Consider the following 21261-nt stretch of genomic DNA (forward strand, 5'->3'; position numbering starts at 1 on the left):
CATTCAACCTCATCTTAAACTGCTATGCATCAATTTCAGGTGAGCTACTTAATATTTGATTCAGTGTATTTAGGTTTATAAGCCCTTTGTTGATTAGGTATGATGCTTATTTTTGTTTACCATGGTTCCTGCTGGGCTCAAGGTGACGCGGGAACATAAAAGTAGCAGCAGCTAGTGAGATGTATCACCAACTGATTAAAATCTGCTTTGCTTAACTTTCTCTGTAACAATCTGGAAGTCAACGTGCTGCAAACTGACAGCAAGCAGGCAGCTGCTAGAAGCCCTTCCCGCGTGCCGCTGGTGGCTTCCACTGACCCGCACGGAGGCTGGGAGCAGAGCCTGAGCACAGAAGGAGTGGGTCCTCACACCTCTCCCTCTCCTTCCCTTCCTGACTTGGTCACAGGGGGCTGCGAAGGGGGCTATCAACTAGCGGGGAGATTCTTCTTACCCATGCTCTCGAGATTCTACTTCACTCACACAAATCTGGACACGAAGCTGACATCAGCTTCCTTCAGAGTCACTGAGGAAATCTCGGTCAGCACGAGGTCCCTTCCCTCTCTAAGCCGACACCATATACTTAGCAATTACAGCTAAGTGGCCATCCGGGTAGTGCTGTGGTGCAGGTACAAGCCTCCCCTCTAACCGAGCTTACGGACCACCTGCGTCCTTCCTTCCCTCTGATGGCTCCGTAGAGCTCCCCGTGCTCGGTGTGAGGATGACTCAAACACCTGCACGGTGTGCTCCCTGCTCTCCGTGAACCTGTAGCGCAGGGGGGAGACACATGAGCCACAGCGCTAACTATAAAACGAGAGGAAAAGTAACAGTGACCACGAGAGAGAGCAAACGGTCACATGGCCCTTCCACGTAGTTGCACTTTCAGCCGTTACGGAGGAACATCTGACACTGGAAGCCATGTGACTTGGAAGGGGGAGGACTGCAGGGACTCCCGAGGCCTGCCTGCATCCTGTTGTCATGGTTACACGGTGACATGTGGTCATTCTAGAAACAATATACCCCCCAATTGGGGCACCTGGGTGGCTCTGTTGGTTGAGCGTCTGCCTTCGGCTCAGGTCATGACCTCAAGGTCCTGGGATCGAGCCCCACATCGGGCTCCCTGCTCAGTGGGGAGTCTGCTTCTCCCTCTCCCTCTGCTGCTCCACCTGCTTGTGCTCTCTCCTGCTCTCTTTCTCTCAAATAAATAAAATCTAAAAAAAAAAAAAAACCCAGAAAAACAAAAAAACCCAGCATACCCCCCAATCTCACAATTACCCAAGAGTCCATCACCCTGCCCTCGAAATAATCTCATTATCCAGAAAACACTCTCATGTGCTAACCCCGTTCCTTAAAGAGGAGATTCTTCCTTCTAGCAACAGAAGGCATCCACATTTACAATGCAGTTCCCACCTCTGTCCCCCTTAAACTGCGTCGCCGCTGGACTCTGGAAACCTGACCACAGGGAGCAGCAGCTTCGATTCTGCAAACTGTTCAACTCTCAGCTCTCAAACATCTGCCTTGCCACGTCTGCCCCCAAGAGCAGCCATCCTCTACCTGGCCGGCAACACCCTGGCTGTTGGGGACATCTAGCTCTTCAGGCCTGCCCGGAGCTAGAATGTGGCCATCAGTAAACATTCTCAGGTAAGGCCTTTGTTACCAGTGGCATCTGAACAGGGAGTCCAGAACTGAGGGTCGATTCCATGTACCCATTTCAGTGTGTTTCTAATTAAGATCAAACACATTCAGTGATAAGAAGTCCATCCATAGCTTCCCAAATAACTATTCATTTAATACATACTTATGGAGCATCTAGACTGTAGACAGACAGTCCTCCCCTCATGGAATTCTCCATAACTTCCTGCAAGGGACAGATGCGCCCCGTGCTCGAGGAAGTCACGGAAGCCAGGGTGACCCTGCAGGTGAGCAAGAGGAGTGGAAGGTACAGCTGCTGAACTTTTGGGAGGTTAACAGGGCAAAACCACTGAGGAGACAGAAGGTTCTTGTTGAGGGTAAGGGACATGGGGAAAGGGCAACAAATGGGAGGGGGGGGATGGACAGAAGGTAATAAATTAAGAAGGACATGACGAAAGAAGAGGTGAATTGGGTGTCTGTCTAAGCATCCTGAGGACAGGAACCTGGTTTATCTTGTTCGTGGCTATCCCCCCGATGTAGAGAACACTACTCAGCAACTACCATGTGCTCAAAAAATACATTTTGAGTGAATGACTGTATTGGGACAGAACGGATTCTGCAATAATCATGACAACAGTAAGGACATCAGCCACCATCAACTGGGCACCTACTCTGTGCCACACCCGCGCCGGCTGCTGGGCCAGACCGGCCCGGATCCGACAACGTGCGAAGCAGGCGCCGTCATCCTCACTTCGCTGATGAGGAATCGAGGTGTTAGAAGGTATACGGACGTTCGGGAAAGCATGGAGGGTCTTTCGTGCAGACCAGTCTTGGTCCGAAGCCTGTGCTCTCTTTGCTGTGTCATGTCATGCTGCTTCTCAAGCATGGACGTGTTAGTGGCTCAGGTTCCAGGTCCTTCCAGGTGACTCGGCCACTGTGGGGGTCTCACTGCGCTTCGTCATCCAGCCCAAGCAGCCCCATGGGAAGGCAGTGCAAGGGTACCACAAGTAGGCGGGCACAGAGGCATACCTCTGAGAGCGCCCTGTGTCAGGTGCTGTGCCTGCCCGGCTCCTGGGGCAAACGGGGCCACTGTGCCAGGTTCCGTCTCCATGCCCAGAGGACTCAGCTCTGTGGCTCAGAGACACACCCTGTCCAAGCCAGTCATCTCAGAGAGGCATTTGCTAGTTTCAGAAAAGATGGCTGTGACCTGTGGGCGGCTCGGTAGAACCTGTTTGCAAGGCTAGGAAGGCAACTCAAAAGGCATGTCACAATAATGGCCAGAGCCAGCTTCCTGTGACAAGGTTATGCCACCTTCTAACCCAAGCTTGGGGGTTCAGAGCTCCTCTCCCTCTCGAAGACCTTTTCTCTAAAAAACTATTAAAAATTTCCCCTCAGGTATTTCTCAGAATCTTCTATCTCTGTGATTTTTTTTTTTTTTTAAAGGCAGGTTGATAGATACATAGCTAGTATTATTTCGGAAAATTATTAAGACTTCAAAAGACTAGGGCCACATTCAGAACATCTATGCAACTTTGACGCTGTTCAGAAAATTATAATTGGAGACAGAGATATTCCTATAACCAGCACTTAGGCTAGTCTGTGTTTAGAATATGGTTAGAATTATAGTTAGTTTTCAAGGCAAGTGGTTGCTACATCTACGACTTCCCTCTCTGTGGAGAGACTCTGTCTGCCTCCAGTCTCTTCCATCTACAAATTGTCCTCCTCGTGGCTGCCAGAGTTGTCTTTCCAGAACACCAATCTGGTCAGTTCACTCACTTCCTGTGACCTACCAGCCTCCTCTGCACTGCCTGTCAGTCAGGTGGCCACGGGACCTGTCCCCTGTCTGGGGCACTCCTGGGAGTGAAGGACACAGCCCTACCAGGTATTCTGTCGGGGCAACAGGCCTGACCAGGACGGTCCCTGGCAAGCTATGACCTATAGTCATCCCACACAGAAGGTGCTTCTCAGCCTTCCCTGACCCTTCCCCACCCAGACCGGCTTCTGAGAGGTACCTGCCCTTCCTGCCCTTTCCAGCTGCGCACCTCAGCCCTGTTCAGCTTCTCTGCTGGACTAGTGAGTGTACCTGCTTCCAGACCAGCTCCAAGGACAGCCTCATACCCTCTCCAAGGCAGGGGTGGGTGGGTGGGGGGGGGTGTCTGGCTTCCAGGCCCTCATGCAGCTTTAATACAGCCTTTCCTGGATTATCAGCATATATTTATTTATATTTATGTATATTGCCCTCTCTAGACTGTGAGCTCCTCAAGGTCGGGGGACTGAAACCACCCTTGTGGCTACCTTCCATGTATAGAGAAGGGTGTTTCATGTGTCTTAGGTGCTCAGGAAATGTTAGTTGATAATAGATAAATAAATTCCATGACTAGAGAATGTTACTCAATAAATACACCGAGTTCTGTGTTATAAATAAATGTTTATGACTATCGTGTTTTATTAAGAGCCACTGACTATCCTGGTATCATAGAAACTTCAGTCAATTTCCACGTAAGTGAGTGTATGGAAAAATAATATTATTATGAGTAATTTGTTTTCTCAGCAGTGAAGACGGTAACAGGCATATTTCATTTCCATTGTTCATCAGGGTTCGTGTTGCTCTGGGCCAAAATGCTGAACCTGCGAAGTGGTGACTAATATCTGAAACGTTCTGAGTTGTGCTGGGCCCAAGGGCACACAGGCCTCTTAGCTTGAGCTCATATGTGGTGCTCTCAGACCCTCGATAAATTGTGTATCAGAGTTTGCTACAGAGAAGGCACTGGGTGAAATTCTTGTGAGGCCCTTCCCTATCCAACCTGTTTCTTACAATGGTGAACACCCAAGAGAAGTGAAAGGAAGTTCTCCAGACCAAGACTGAAAAATGTCACCTCCCACTGGGTGAGCAATGGGGTACACGCCCAGCAGCGTGAATTCCCTGCCTCGGTAATGTTTTCCCTCTCCCAAAGCCTTCATCTTGAAGTGATGAGCAATGATTGGTAAACTCCTAGATCTAGAAATATCTGCATTTCCAGTTACTTTATAGAGTGGGGAAGTGAATGCAACTCAGTAGTCATCCCACTATGATAGCTTTTCCACTGGTGTTGATCCTCAGCACGCATAACTGAGTATATCAGAGAGGCAGAGAGTAAGATCCATGAATAAAGGAGACGTGAAAGGTCAGAGGTGCTTCTGTGAAGGTGTCACAGGTGAGTCACTAGGTGGTGAGAGCTGTTCCCACAGCCCCTGAGAACCAGAAGAAACCACAGCACAGGGAAATTTGGAACAGGACCAAATTTCCTGAGAGGGATGTTTAAGGTCATTCAAGAAATCACGGAGGGGGCTGGAGGTCCTTAAAAACAGAGCAGTTATTAAGCAGTCGGGGATGAGTTCTGTTGAAACCTGACCATGGCTTTGAACTTGCTGGAATCTTTAAGCTCTTCCCAACCCCATAGTCTCCGGATACTCCATCAACTGCCAGTGAAAGATGAGCAGAGCCCAGAACCAGAGGGGCCCTGTCAACCACATGACTTCTATTTTTAGGCATCACTAACGATGAAAAGCAGTAATACCTGACGTTTTCCATCACTTCACCAGCCTCTGACACTCAAAAACTTGTCCTAATGTGAAGTCAAACTTTCTCGGTTGTGAGTTGGGGACAGAAAAGTGTGCTCACATCAACACTCATCCACAGTGAGCTAAGGTCATCACACTTCCCAAGGCTCGTTGACCTTCTTCATGCTTCCAAAGCCACTGTTGTAAAGTTCAAGAAAATCTAAAAGACTGGATGAAATCCTGCTTTGCCATGATTGCCCAGGTGGATTCTATAATGCCAAGTTTTGGGGTCTGGGGTCTTAAATTGAATATTGAGGAGTTAGGGATGGAACCTGGATGGAATTTTAACACATTGCTGCTGCTAACACACACACACACATCATTAAGATGTCTACAGTGCCATAACTAAGCTTCCAGAAACATAAGCCACCCAGGGCACAAGTCTGTTGCTGGGGAGGAGGAGGTAAGGGAAAGAAGTAATAGACTAGTATTTACTCCAGGCTAGAGAAAGGGGCTGGCTCCAGGGAGGACAGGGTCTGGAAGGGGGAAGGTGGGGCAGAAGGAGAATCAGAAGTCACAGTAACAAATAGGCTTAGAGCATGGAGGGAAAAGGAAATAAAAACACACAAGAAGAGAATTTCTCCTGAAAGTAACTCAGAAACATCACTCAGAGGAGGCCTTAGAAGGGTCTTTCTCCCATTCCTGCTAGAGTAGGTGAGTCAGCGGGACGTGTGCAGGCTGGGCTGGAGAAGGAAGGCAAAGGCAGGTGGCAGGAGGGATGGGAGGGGGGGAGGTTCCCGCTGTGAAGGCAGGTCACTGCCAATGAGCTGGCCAAGTTTCTAGCTAAAGTATATACTTGCAGTCCTCCACCTGGCCCTCCCTCAGCTGTCACCTTTTCACTCTCTATTCCTGTTGCTGCCATCCCTCTGTTCCTTCCGACTGGTTCCTATATCAAGCCTTTCTTCCCTTCCTGGAGCTCCCAATTTCATCAAGTTTGCCAAATGGCCTACAAAAACTGCAAATGCTGGTAGGGGTGAGGGCAGTTCTCTAGAAGGTGGCAGAGGACACGGAACAGGGTTTAAATTAGAATTAAAATTATATCAGAAATGTTCAAACTTGTACAGGTCAAGAAGGGAACTGACAACTAACCTTTCTTATTGACACCTGGTAGGATCCCCACCACCACCTTCTAGCACATTGTAACATGGAAAATTCTTGGTATTATTTTGACAAACTAAGACTTTTAACACCCCCCACCCCACCCACCTATGACCGTTCAATTAATTTGGGGAAATCAAAAAGCGCTTCCATTCCACATGCAGAAAATCTGATTTTGTTGAGGTGATTAAAAACATTACCCTTTTATTCTTTAACAAAGTAACCCACGCAGAGGACTGGAAAAAAAAACCCCACAAAACGAAAAGCAACAGTCCCTTGACCCGCTGCTCCATTTTTTCATGCTTGTTTCAAATTGCTTCTATTTCTAGTTCTTTTGACGGTTAACTCCAATCACTGAATAATATGCTTGTGCTGTTCTTTCTCACTTTATCAAGTTTAGATATTACCCACTGTCTTCCTTTCATGACAGATCTGCGTTTGGATCACTAATCATCTCACACCTCCCTCATCTATACCTTCATCAATACAGCTCTACCATTTTTGATTATCTTTATTACTTTAAATAATAGATGTCTCCTTTGCTTTGTTCCATCAAGAACCCGAGTCTTTCTTGTTCGCCATGTGAAGTGAGGATATCAGCGTCTCACTCTTCGTTTTAGCACTTCTGGCTTCCCTCCAGCTCCCGCCTCCTGTCATCCTTGGGCGATGAGAATGCTTCTTTTGTAACAACTCTGACGATGAGCTCTTGATTTTACCTCCAAAAGGTGCTTCTATCCCAATGTCCCTCCCTCAGTCAGGGCGACCCCAGCTACCAGGTGCTCCGGGCAGATATCACTCCTCTCTTTCCCTTTCACCCTACGTAAGCCCTGTCATCATCATCCCCCAAATGTATCCTCACCATCTCCCCTGCTAAAATGCTAGTGCAGCGACCACCTTCTCTTTCTTGGACCAGCCACATCAAGTCCTTGTCCCGCTACAATCCATCCTCTACAAAATGGCCAGAGTGATTTTTTTTCTGGAACATAAATCAGCTCATATCACTCCCCTTGCAAAAAAAGTCTCTCGCTACAACCTCCTTCCCATTGCCCATAAAGCCTTAAAGGATCTGCCCTGGGCTCTAACTTCCATTCCCTGCTCTCTCTCCCCCTCATTCACACTGCTCCAATGGGACTGGCTCTATCTTTTGACCACCACAGAGAAATACTGTTTTAGGGCCTTTGCTCTTCTATTTGGTAACACCCCAGATCTTGTCCTTCTCATTATTCAAATCCTAACTGAAGTGTCACTCCCTCTGAGAGGTCTTCCATGTGAGCAAAGCAACCTCCTATCTCCAGCTGTGCTCTGTCATCATGTCATCCTATTTTATCTTCTTCATAGACTCTAGACATTATCTTACTTATTTACATGTGTTCATTGCTTCCCCCCTTTCTAGAATGTGAGTGCCGAGGGCTATTTTGTTCACTGTCTCTATCCCCATTACCTAGAACAGTGCCTGGAACATAGAAGGCATTAAAAAAATATTATCAACTCATGTTTTTTTTTTTTTTTTTTCAACTCATGTTTTGTAACATAACTAAGGCTTCTATACTTTGTCTAAGATTAAGTCCAAAAGCTGGAAACCAAGCACTGCTTTATTATTGCAATCATGTAATTATTATTCACTACTTAATGAAGTACTTAAGTAATAACCCCAAATATGTTCTCTCTTGACTGTTTTCTCCCCCCGTGGAACTGACAATTGCCTTTTCTCTTTCATGGTCTTGCCTTTTAAGGAGAGAATAAAACTCTCGGAATCCCCTTTTCCCCAGGTCCCATTCACTGAAGCCCTTGCTCAGAGCTAGACTGATGGTTCAAAAAGTCTACACCACCAGCTGCCACTTGGACTTTGTTTCCCTCCTGATTTGGATCTACTGTCTCTTGGCTCACATATCTTCCTTTCTTCTTTTATTACCGTAGTTTGTTGGAATATATCCTCAGAACATTTCCTAAGAAAGGATGTATGAAAACTCCCTGCTTTTCTGATGTTTTTTTCCCCTTGTTCATTTTGGCTTTTTGTTTTCTTTTCTTTTCCTTTTCTTTCTTCCTTCCTTCCCTCTTTCCTCCCTCCCTCCCTTCTTTTCTTTTTTTAACTTCACACTGGATTGATACTTTGGCTAGGTAAAGAATTATATAGGTTGACAATACTTTCTCCTCAGGGCTTTAAAAACAATTTTCCATTATCTTTTAGCACCCAGTATAAGTGATGAGAATTCACATTTATTCAGTTTTAGGTATAATTTCAGTCCCAATTAAGACTTCCCACGAAAGAAGTCTTACTGTCTTCTGTCTCCATCTGTCTACTGTAAACAGTAGGACTGTTTACAGTAGACAGAGGGAACACAATTGTATCAGTCCTGGCAAGGAATGATTACTCAGACTGACGCATACAAGATGAAATTGTGTAAGGCTGGCAAATTCAATGGAATTAGTTTAAATTATAGCATGTTAAGTAAATAAATTCAATTTTATTTCTTCCAAAATATAGGCAGTGCCTCTACAAATTGTTCCCTTGATCAGGCTACATACATGCCTTCCTGTAAGTCTTCCCTAATACTTTTCTTAGCAAACCTCTTATTTCCAGCACTCCTAGTTCACCTTCATGGTGCCTGGCACAACTGTAACTGCTTTCCACTATCCATTTGCACACTTGGTGTGGTAAGGAACAGGGTGTTGCTTACTGTTGTATCTCTGGCATCTAACTTACCTGTGAAGGCCTGGCATTTTTTGAGCTGGGCTCATTATTAGAGGTTGAGGAAATGAAAGCAAAGGCATACAAGATGAGCTGCAGTTGAAGCCCTGGGAAAATCAAGAAGCTTATCCCTGTGGAGCTTTTTAGGCTCCTGGTCCTAACATAAAGCCAGTAGCTTTCAGAGATCATGAGCTCTGGAGTCAGAGAACTTGAATTTGACTCTGCTCTGTCATGTATTAGCTATGTCATCTTGGGTAAATCACTCATATGTTCTGTTTTTATTTATTTTTATTTTATTTTTAAAATTTTAATTCATTTATAGGTTCTGAACCCCACTTTCTTCCTGTAAAATGGGTAAGTATGTCTCCTTTGTTGTAGAGTGACTTTGAAGAGTAAATCAGATAATTTATGTAAATAAACTGGCACAACAGTAGGACCTTAAGGAGTAGTTGTTACTATTATTGTTATGAATAAAAGCAATAAAAAGCTGACATACAGAAATCAAAAGTAAAGCACTAATTTTGATGAAAAAAATCCAGTTTATATTCTGTCAACGTAAGACTAAAGCACGATGAAGATATTTTAGGGTAAAACTGAAATAATTAACACGGATCTAAATGATCTGAGGCTCCTTTTGGTCCAGACCCAATGTCCTTCACACTTCCTGTATTTCCACCCCCTACCACCATCGGTTCATCTGGTCTATAGAGCTTAACCCATTAAAAAATCTTTAGGCAGGAGCCTCAGGGTACAAAGTCTTACATTCGATCTCTTTTGTATCCTTTTACTCACCGATGAAAATTCTGAATGTGTAAAACAGAAATTAATAAGGTTTTATTATCAGTCTGACTTAGAATACATCTTGTTTGGCTAAACAGTGTCAAGCCCACACATGGTGTGACTGCACACAACACAAGGTGATTTTGGGGGTGACCTATGGATACCGATCTTACTATTTTAGCCTTACTGGATGTGGTGAGGGCTCTGTCTGCTCAGGGGGCCTCCTCTTTCCATCTCATACTGTGGCCTTTACTCACCGTTCCCTCTGGGGTGGTCTTCTCCTAACTTTGTTTTCCCTCTGTTCTCTTTTTAGGGTTCCTGTTCCTTTGCTTTGGAGTTTGCCCAGATGGCTGCCCCTCAGAGAAATGACAGCTGGACTGAAGGGTCAGGAATGAATTCGTCACATAGTCTGGAGAATTCCTAGGATGACTCGCTGCTCAACTACCCCTAGTGGCCATCAGCCCAGAGGGTTCATGTACCCATGGCAAGGAGAAAGAAAATGGGCCTTTTTAAAAGGCAGGTTCCTATTATGCGTAACACTGAGGAAGCATCTTTTTTATTTGGGTTTGTGGTCAATCAATGCCCTCATCTGAGAGACGTGGCAACAGTGGAGGGGTGCAGAAACAAGGCAGACAGGAACCTCAAAGCCACAAAAAGCCTTATACTTGATTCTTTTTTACCTACTAAAGGGAACCCACTAATAGAATCCGAGAAAAAATTGCAATAAATTTAGCTCATTGCTAGGTAGATCAGGGGTGAGTCAGGGAGAAGGAAGAGGAAGCATGTCAAAATGTCTATTTTCTCAAGTGTGCAAGACAAAGAACACTGCAGAGCTCACAAGCTAGCTACTCTGTTCTAGTCGCTATTTAGGTTCCAAGTCCTGGGACCGATGGCAAGTTTTTAAAGCTTTATATTTAAAGGAACCTGGGTTCCCTGACCCTCTTACTCTTCTGTCCAGGATGGACACAACAAAGGGCAGCCCATTCAGGAACCTGTATGAGCCACCTGCCAAGGCTTTCTTAGGACACTGTGATGTTCTAACTCTAATCTTGTATAAAATAAAGATGAAAACATTTTCTAACAGTACAATAAAGAAAATTCTGTAATACATATCAAAAACACCTCAGACCCTATTCAGGGTATCAAAACCACTCAAACCGGACTAAATATGATGGTAGTCCACGTGCCTAAGAAATGTGCTTCTGTGGGTTAATATCCGATTTTCTCAATCTGATCAACATCAGCTTTGGTTTATTATTGCCACTCTTTGGAAAAGAGTAAGTGAGGGGTGCCTGGCTGGCTCAGTTGGAAGAGCATGCAACTCTTGATCTTGGGGTCATGAGTTTGAGCCCCACGCTGGGTGTAGAGACTACTTAAATAAATAAGTATTTGGAAAAAAATTTATTAAGAAGAGTAAGTGATTCAGAGCAGAGATAATGTGTGATATCTAACAATTAATTAAGACTTGTCAGGTGCTCGGATGTTTATTTTATACTTTTCATTTTGCCAAAGGTATACTTTCAGGCTTGAGTTCTGCTCTTCTGAACAGATGCCTATTATTTAACTAACAACAACAGTAAGTTTATTTACCAAGGATTCAGCCTAGTCACAAAATAGTGAATAATATGATCGAGCTTCCACTTGTGAGAGTTGAAAACAGAGCCTAAATAAGAATCCGACAGATGGAACTTTTAACATTCAGAAACAAGTTTCAGAGAGACCCCTGAGTTACCTGTTAGAATGCTCAGGTTTATAAAACAGAAAAAATGGTTGGCAGAAACTGTACCTATGAAGGTAACAGAACATGGCTTTGAAATCTCGTATACATGAAATAAGTTCCTTGGTAAAAATATCTCCCTTTGTGAGTGGTCCTAAGTTCTTTTTTTCAACCATATGAGAGGTCCAATAAACCACCATCAAATGACAGGGGGCGGGGGGGGTCCCAGGGGCAGTGAGTCTGAAGGGCATCAGAATCCCTATGTGTAGGGGTTTAAGAACTGAACCCCGGTCTTCTCAGGACCCCCAGCTACTTCCCAATTACAGAATCACTGCTTTGACAGCTGGTAGAATAAGCACCGCAGGACCTTGCTGACCTGGGAATCAGGATGAGCTGGCTGAGTTTGGGACTCATCTCCTACAACTGGCTTGTCAGGTTCTCGCCTACACAACAGGTGCTGGGAGCTGGTCTTCTTAAACTTGGGCAGTATAAACACTTAAACTTTTGAGTTTAAAATCATAGAATTTAGCATCAAAAGAGAAGCTAATATCTTAAAGATCAGACTATACTTTCATATAATCTTTCTTTCTTATAATTTTTTTTTTAACAATTTGGCTTTTGCCACCAACACTTTACTAAAGGCACTTCCAAAGGCTGTCAAGTCAAATGGACTTTTCTGGGGGCTGAATCCCCTTTCCTGCTGAGGCACTTGACCATGGTGCCCTCTTCTTTCCAAGACAGGACTCTACCCAAGCGTCCTCCTATCTTTTTGAGCTTCTGTCCATGAAATCCAGGAATCCCCTAGGCCTCCAGCCTGACCCCTCTTCTCACTCTGCCATGTTCTCTGTGGTGACTTCCTTTGGCTTTGGCATCAATTCAAACTCATTAAAGTGCCTTCAAGTCCTTGACAATCTGGTCCTTCTTACTTCCCTTTCTGGTAGTTTTTCCTTGCCACTCCCCTCCACCTAGCCTCTCCCGCCACTGCACTGGACTCCTGCTCACTGTTCTTAGACAGGGCCTGTGTATTTTCAAGTATTTCCGTTATGGCTTGGTTCCTGCTTTCTTCTGCCCCAAATACACTGCCCCTCTCCCCTGCACATCCCACCCCAGGCACCAGATCCGAGGTCCACGCTTATTAACAACGGTATTGAGGTATCACTGACATACAATAAACTCCGCATATTTAAAGTATGCAATCTGACAAGTTCTGAGGTGTGGGTGTACCCAGGAAAGCGGCGCCGCACTCAACACACCCACCGCCTCCCAGCATTTCCTGGTGCCCCTCTGTGATCCCGTCTCTCTGCCTCCCCTACTCTCCCTTCTCAGACAACCACTATAGATTAATTCGTATTTCCTACAGTTTTATATAAATGAAATCATATGGTATGTACACTTTTCAGGTGGGCCTCTTTCATCAAGCATTCACGTTGCAAGGAATTTTGAAGTTCATAGTGTGTATACACAGTTCACTTTTCTCACCGCTGGGTAGGAGTCCACAGTCTGGACAGACAGCAGGTGGCTTCTCCATTCACCTGTTAACGGACCTTTGGATTTTTCCCAGTGTCTGGCTGTTACAAATAAAGCTGCTCTGAATATCTCTGTATAGGTTTGTATGTGGCTGTTTACTTTCATTTCCTTTGGTTAAATACTTAGCAGCAGCAGGACTGAAATAGATGGCAGGTGTGTGTTTAACTTTTTAAAAAACTGTCCTAATTGTTTTCCAAAATGATATTGTAAAAGTGATGATACAAATTATTCAATTAATACAATTATCCCAATGGACAATACAGTTATCCAAAAGTTATCCAACAGGACTGAATCCTATCTTAGGGAGAAAGCATTCAGTCTTTCGCTATTAAATATGATATTGCCTTGAGATTTTTCATAAATGCCCTTCATCAGATTAAGGAAGTTACTTCTGTTATCAGTCTGCTGGGAGTTTTATCAGAAATGGACATTGAATTTTGTCAAATGCTTTTTCTGCATCTATTGAAATGTCATATGGTTTTTCCTTTTAGTTTATTTATATGGTGAATTACATATATTGATTTTTGAATGTTAAATCATCCTCAGATGAATCTCACTTGGTCATATGGATTATTCAGTTTTTATATTGTTGAATTTGATTTTTCCTTCTATATACTGCTAGAGTGGAACACTAAATTTTGCTTAGATTTTTTTTCACATCTCCATGCCCAATGAGTATTGCTGTAGTTGTGTCTTTTCTTGTGATATTTTTGTCTGGTTTTAGTATCAGGATAAGGCTAGCCTCATGGGATGAGTTGGGAAGGATCTCCTTCTCAATTTTCTGGAAGAGTTTGTACAAAATTCATATTATTTCTGCCTTAAGAGTATAGAATTCACCAGTGAAGCCATCTGATTGTGAGTTTTCTTTGTGGGAAAGTTTTGATGGCTAATTCAATTTCTTGAATAGACACAGAACTATTCTGGTTATTTATTTCTTCTTGTGTGACCTTTGATAGTCTGTGCCTTTTAAGGAATCTGTCCATTTCATCTAAGCTACCAGACTTGTGGGCATAAAATATTAATAAAGATATATCCTGGTTATCTTTTTAATAGCCTCAGAATCTGTATGCAAGTCTCATCTTGACATTGGTGATTTGTGTCTTCTGTTTTTCCTCATCATCTGACTAGATGCTTATCAATTTTATTTTGGTCTCATTGATATTTGCTTTCATTTTTCTATTTCATTGATTTCAGCTCTGATCTTTATTATTTTCTTTCTTCCATTTTCTTTGGTCTAATTTGCTGTTGTTTTTCCAGTTACTTGGAAAGGAAGCTGAGGTTACTGATTTGAGACCTTTCTTCTTTTCTATTCTAGGTATTTAGTGCTATAAATTTCCACCTAAGTATGCTTTTAGCAGCATGACACAAATTTTTTTTTTTTTTAAAGATTTTTTATTTATTTATTTGAGAGAGAGAGAACGAGAGACAGAGAGCATGAGAGGGAGGAGGGTCAGAGGGAGAAGCAGACTCCCCGCTGAGCAGGGAGCCCGATGCGGGACTCGATCCCGGGACTCCAGGACCATGACCTGAGCCGAAGGCAGTCGCTTAACCAACTGAGCCACCCAGGCGCCCAGCATGACACAAATTTTGATATGTTGTGTTTTCTTTTTTTAAAGATTTTATTTATTTATTTGAGAGAGAGAATGAGAGAGAGAGAGCATGAGAAGGGGGAGGGTCAGAGGGAGAAGCAGACTCCCCGCTGAGCAGGGAGCCCGATGTGGGACTCGATCCCCGGACTCCAGGATGATGACCTGAGCCGAAGGCAGTCGCTTAACCAACTGAGCCACCCAGGCGTCCAATATGTTGTGTTTTCATCTTAATGCAGTTCAAAATACTTTCTATCCTTCCTTTTAATTACCTCTTTGACCCCCATGGGTTACTCTGAAGTGTGTTATTTAGCTTCCAATTATTTAGGGATTTATCAGAGATCTTTTTATTATTTCATGGCAGGGATCTCAGAATCTGTTATATTAATTGTGACTTGTGTCATGGCTCAGACAGAATATAGTCTATCTTGGCAAATGTGTACTTGAAAAGAATGTGGGTTCTGATGTTGTTAGGTCCTATAAATGTTAATTAGGTCAATTCGGTTACTTATTTTCTGTTGATTTGTTCTATCAACTGTTGAGAGAGGGGTATTGAACTTGCCAATGATAATTGTGGATTTGTCCATTTTCCCTTGCAGATCAGTTTTTGCTTCCTATATTTCGAAACTCTCTTATTAGAGGCATAAACATTTAGCTTTGTTATATTCTCTTCATGAATTGACCCATACTACTTTGTTACTGCTATTTTTAAAACAGATAATTATCTTTTAAAAAGAATGAAATAACAAGGAAAGAATTTTATATATTTACTCATGTAGTTCTTATTTCTAATTGCTCTTTAATCATTTGTGGAGATCTGTATGTCTCATGTGGTATATTTTTATTCTGTCTAAAGGATTTCCTTTAACATTTCTTGTACTGTGAGTCTACTGGTAAGGAATTTTTTCAGTTTCTCTGTCTCTGAAAAGTCTTGAATTCATCTTCATTTTATATTTTCTTTTTAGAGAGAGAGAGAGAGAGTGGGGGGGGGATGAGAGGCAGAGGGAGAGGGAAAGAGAGAATCTTAAGCAGGCTCCATCCCCAGTGTGGAGCCCAATGTGGGGCTTGATCTCACAACCCTGAGATCATGATCTGAGCTGAAATCAAGAGTCAGAGGCTTAACCAACTGAGCCATCCAGGCGCCCCTCATCTTCATTTTTGAAAGCTATAGAATTATAGGTTGACAGTTTTTTCCCTAAGTACTTCAAAGATGTTGTTCTGGGGCATCTGTCTGGCTCAGTCAGAAGAACATGAGATGCTTGATCTCGGGGTTGTGGGTTCAAGCCCCATGTTGGGTGTAGAGATTACTAAAAAAATAAATAAACTTAAAACAAACAAACAAAAGATGTTGTTCCACTGTTTTCTTGCTTTCATTGTTACTGACAAGAAATCTGCGACACCTTTATCTTTATTCCTTTGTACATAATGTGTCTTTTTCCTCTGGCTGTTTTTAAAGTTTAATTTTTAGCACTGGTTTTGAGCAATCTGTGATATGCCTTGGTGTAGTTTCTTCATGATTTTTTGCATGTAACTTCTAGGATCTGTGGGTTTATAAAGTTTTTGTCAAATTTGGAAAATTTTCAGCCATTATATCTTCAAATATTTTTTCTGTCTTCCCTCTTTGGTTGGGCACTTCATTTACACATATATTAACTGACTGAAGTTGTTCCACAACTCACTGGTGATCTGTTCCTTTTTCCAAAAATTTCTCTTTTTGTCTGTGCTTCATTCTGGATGGTTTCTATTGCTTTGTCTTCAAGTTCACTAATCTTTATTTCTGTAGTGTCTAATATGCTGCTAATCCCACCCAGTGCATTTTCATGTCCAACACTGTAGTTTTCACTTCCAGAAGTTTGACTGGGGTCTTTCTGGATACCTTCTGTGTCTTCAATTATTACAATGTAGTAACTATTTTAATAGCCCTGTTGGCTATTTCTAACATCTGTGGCAATTCTGGGTTGGTTTTGACTGATTTTTCTTCTCATAATGGATTGTATTTTTCTGCTTTCCTGCAGGCCTGCTAATTTTTGACTGAATGCCAGACACTGTGAACTTTACCTACTTAAATGCTGGATAACTTTGTATTCCTTTAAATAGTCTTGAGCTTTTTCTGGGTTGAAGTTATTTGGAAATAATTTAATCTTTTTTTTTTTTTTTAAGATTTTATTTATTTATTTTAGAGAGTGAGAGTGCATGTGCACGAGCAGGGGTAAGGGGGAGAGGCAGAGGCAGAGGGAGAAGCAGACTCCCCACTGAGCAGGGAGCCCCCCATGTGGGGCTTGATCCCAGGACCTTGAGATCATGATCTGAGCTGAAGGCCTATGCTTAACTGACTGAGCCACCCAGGTGTCCCTTGATCTTTTTTTTTTTTTTTAAGTTTTCATTTATTTATTTTTAGTAATCTCTAACACCCAACATGGGGCTCAAACTCACCACCCCAAGATCAAGAGTCGCAAGCTCTACTGACTGAGCCAGCCAGGTGCCCCAGTTTGATCTTTTTGGATCTTGCTTTTAAGATTTATCAGAGGAAACCAGAGCAGTGCTAAGCCTAGGGCCAATTATTCCCCACTACTGAAGCAAGACCCTTGTGTGTACTATACTCAATGCCCTGTGAATGATGAGGTTCCCCAGTCTGGCTACTGGGAACAGGAACTACTCTTCACTCTCTGTGATGCCAGGCATTGTTACTGCTACCTTTTTGTATAGTTCTTTTGTTCTCAGGTAGTGTTCTAATACACATGCACTGATCAGTACTCAGATGAATATGTAACAGGGATCCCTGCAGGTCTCCAGAGTTCTCTGTGTAGCTCTCTCCTGTTACCCTGTCCTGCAAAGTTCAATGGCCTTAGTCTCCCAGGTTCCACGATGGTTCTCTCCCTCCTTCAGCCATGGCCTGCATATTCCCTCACGGCAGTAAGCTGGGGCAACCGTAGGGCCCATCTCATTTGCTTGTTGTCTCTCATAAATCAACATCCTTTATTGTCTGATATCCAGTATCTTGGAAATGACTGTTTCATGTATTTTGTCTGCTTATGGATGCATCAGACAGGAGAGTAAATCTCATCCTTGTTACTCCAACTTGGCTAGAAGTGCAAGCCTGCCGTTTTAACTTGGAGATCTCTTTATAAGCCTAGTACAAATGCCAGTTCTCTTTGATGAGGCTTCCCCAGAACATTTTCCCCATCTCTTTCTCCCATCGAGAGACATACCCTGACCTCTGTGCTTTAAGTCACTTTCTCTGTACTTCTACAAACTTATTATGAGTTATACACTTGTCTCCCTCAATAGACCACCAACTTCTTGAGGGAGAGAGAATACTTCATGTATTCCCATGCCATAAGATGATGTCTGATGTGTGACTGAACCTCAAGAAATATTTTCCCCCTTGTTTTCTATGGTGCTGGCTAAACCCTGACTTTCATTTTTACCATCTTACTCATTTGTAAGTGTACAATTCAGTAGTGTGAAGTTTATTTACAGTGTTGGGAAACACTGCCAGGACTTTTTCATCATTATGCGAACAGAAATATATATATATTTTAACTGAATGAACAAATTTGGTGCAGACCTTTAATCTTACACATAAACTGTAGAACAAAAAAGGTTGATCTGCTCAAGACCTTAGAGCTAGCTGGTGGCAGAGCTAGGCCAGAAGCCACACGGCCTGTTTCCTGTCAAATACTCATTTCTACTAGGTCTGTTAATTTCATGCATATGCTAAACAGAGAAGACCAAGAACTGTTTTGCATCAGAGAAGCCTCAGATATGGAAAGCCAGAAGTTACTAATTCTGAATGGCATAATTTAGCTAGGCTGGGCTTGTTTTTCCTTTTTTCTTTTTTTTCCCCTTCATTTCTTTTGGTCAGCAAGCAATATAATATCCTTTAACAAATTGTTCCCTGATTTTTTTTTCTGACAAGTTCTCTGAGTCATCTAGTAATATAAGCTGCTTTCCTTTTCTATTTCATACCAAAATTTCTTTTCTCTTTATAGCCTCAGTTGGGTTCTTTTCATTTTCTATGATATCTCTAGGCCTGATACCCTTCCTCCTAAGACCGCGATATAACTCCTTGCTTCATTTGGTAATGATTCTATCTTACCAAAGATGGTGCATGAATTGAGATTTTTTTTTCCCCACTATGAACATTTTATGTGAATCTATATACGTTACTAGTTGCTTTTTTCTGGGAGAAAAGATATTCTAAAATAATCTCGTAACTTTAAAATATATTATTTTTTTTGTTTTTCACATTTAAAATGACAATTATAGAATATGTGCCACTTCATCATTTTTGAGACAAGTTGAAAAGAAGTCTGAGTCTTTCTTACTGCCATTGTGCTCCTTTATAGGTCTCATAACTAAGGAGACATCTATTTAGTCCAGAAGCTCTTGCCCAAAAGGTGCATATGGATTCTGCTGGGCTCCTTTTCCCACTCTCCCAATTCCCAGTGAGAATCCATTTCTCAGCCTTTCAGCTGGGGAGCCGGCTGATGCCCACAGCCTCTAGTTGTGGTTCTGAAGTCTTTTACTTATTCTGCAGCTGCCGATCTGAGCAGGAATCCCTACATCTTGTGTCCCTGTCAGCTTACTGACAAGGGGAGTCTGAAATTACTTGTAGTTCTTCAGTTGTTGAAAAGAAGTAAATGAAAAGCCTCAACCCCTAGCATACAGCACACCCAGGGCTCTCTTGGTAGCTCTCTTAGTTGCTGATTTAATATCTGGAAATCCCTATTCACTTCTGTCCCCAGATGTCTTACAGTGCTTAGAGCTGTAATCTTGTAACCCGTACAGGAGAGAGGTATTCCTAAAGGGAAGGAAATTTTAACAGGGTTCTTCCTTTCTTTCCTATACAAGGAGGGCTCCGTCACCACCTTCTGGTTGGCAAGAGGAAGGGCTGGAAGTGTCCTACAGCCAGTGGGCCCCGGCAGCCAGCCTTGGCAGTCACCGGTGACCTACTGGGGGTCCTCTGAGTGCCAGGCTCTGTTCTGAACACGAGGGCAACTGCAGCCAACAACAGAAGCGTAGTCCCTGCTGACATGGGGCCTGCATTCTAGTTGGAATACATGTGATAAAGAACTGAGTAAAGATACAGTGTCAGTTGGAGATGAGAGCTGGGGGAAAAAGTTAAGCAGGGCAGGGGGACAGGGAGCGCTTGGGGGGCGGTAAACTGCTGTTCTCTAACAAGACGGTCAGGGAAGGCCTGATGAGGTGACACGTGAGCAGAGGTGAAGGACGTCCCTCTCAGTGGGCCTGGGGCTGAGCAACATTTAGAGTTGCTGGTACTATGGGAGGTCGGCATCTCTTTCTGTGTTTTCACATGTGTATCTGTCCTGGGAGGTGGACGATGGTGAATTTTGGCCACTCACTTTTCTCCTGCCATCAATGAGATGCCTTCAGTAATTATAATTTTAAATGGCCCAAACTCTTCCTAATCATAATCTCTAGGCTCTATAGTTGGCTACCTATATTATTCTCACCTATCTTTATTTAATATTTTAAATTGTTATGTACACGGCTATGATTAGTAACCCAGCATACAAGGAAAGCAATCTGGGAATACAGATCAAGGGAACACATGAGAAGGCGTATTTGGGGTCAGGGTCAGGGACAGAGGAGAAGGAGACACACATGTGAGCAGTGGGGAGGCGGTGAGCACTGGCTGTCCGACCCTGGTCAGGAGGCCTCCTTTCCCCAGCTCCCCCTGCCTGTACTCCCCGGGCCAGACCGATGGCCTGCTTATTGGTCTGAGTCTAGCCCTGAGTTAAAAGAACAGAAGCAATGGCGCTCTTTTAATTAAGCAGATATTAAAGATACTGCTTATGAAAAACAAGAAGCAGACGGTACTGACTTCTGGCTTTCATCCACAGAAACAGAAAAAGAAAAAGAAGTTTCTATGCCTGAGACTAGGGTTACACGGAGGTTTCCAGCATCCAGTCAGGCAAATGCCTGGGCAGCTGCTTAGGGCAGATGGGTCCTCTGATGGCTCAGAATCGCAGGGTTTCTGGTGACTCTGTAGCCCGGGCAGCCGACGTGAGACCATCTGTTCGCGAGTGGGCAGGAAAGCTCCCTACCAGCAGGTCGCCGCTGCTGAGGCTGAGACACAAGCCAAACACCCAGCCGGCCATCTCCATAACCTCTGCAGGGCAGACAGGCCTGGCACACCCTGGCCCGGCCGCCACTGAGGAGGAGACCTGGCCCTGGGCCCACGTGCCCTCGACAGCAGGGCCACACGCAACAAGGATATTCGCAGAGGCTTTCTGTTTGGCTGGTGGTTTATTTTTATCCTTTTTTTTTTTTTTATTCAAAAAAATTTTGTTTGTTTTTATGTCAGTATAGTTGACACACGATGTTACATTTAGTTTCAGGTGTATCCAAGAGGTTTTTTTCATAGTATTCAGATGCTATGAGATAGATCATTCAACTCAGAAGGCTCTTTTGTTCTTGTCTACTTTTCTGAACAGGAAAAGAAAATAACCATGAATTCAGAGCCACCTATAATAGGCCTCAAAACCAGCTACCATTTGTTTATTATTAAAATGAAAAAGATTTTTAGAGAAGTAACATACATTTATTGCAAAAGGTTTAGAGTGAAAAAATAAATAAATCTCCCTCCTACCTCTTTCTCCCAGTACGTATCT

At 43.3% G+C, this 21261-nt stretch overlaps 1 protein-coding gene across 3 annotated transcripts in view; it reads right to left on the bottom strand.

Moving 5' to 3' along the window:
* Window positions 1–21261, bottom strand: part of MYO1D (myosin ID) — a 364381-nt gene that overhangs the window by 58048 nt on the left and 285072 nt on the right. Inside the window, exon 22 of one of the 3 annotated variants that reach the window (XM_078063488.1) lies at window positions 20221–21076. The exons of the other annotated variants lie outside the window; for them this stretch is intronic. Within the exon in view, the coding sequence (XP_077919614.1) occupies window positions 21046–21076 (31 nt within the window). The 3' untranslated portion in view covers window positions 20221–21045. Of the gene's footprint in view, window positions 1–20220; window positions 21077–21261 lie in introns of those variants that run through there. 3 annotated transcript variants of the gene reach the window in all.

The sequence above is a fragment of the Halichoerus grypus genome, chromosome 2 (assembly GCF_964656455.1).
Source record: "Halichoerus grypus chromosome 2, mHalGry1.hap1.1, whole genome shotgun sequence".
NCBI lineage: Eukaryota > Metazoa > Chordata > Mammalia > Carnivora > Phocidae > Halichoerus > Halichoerus grypus.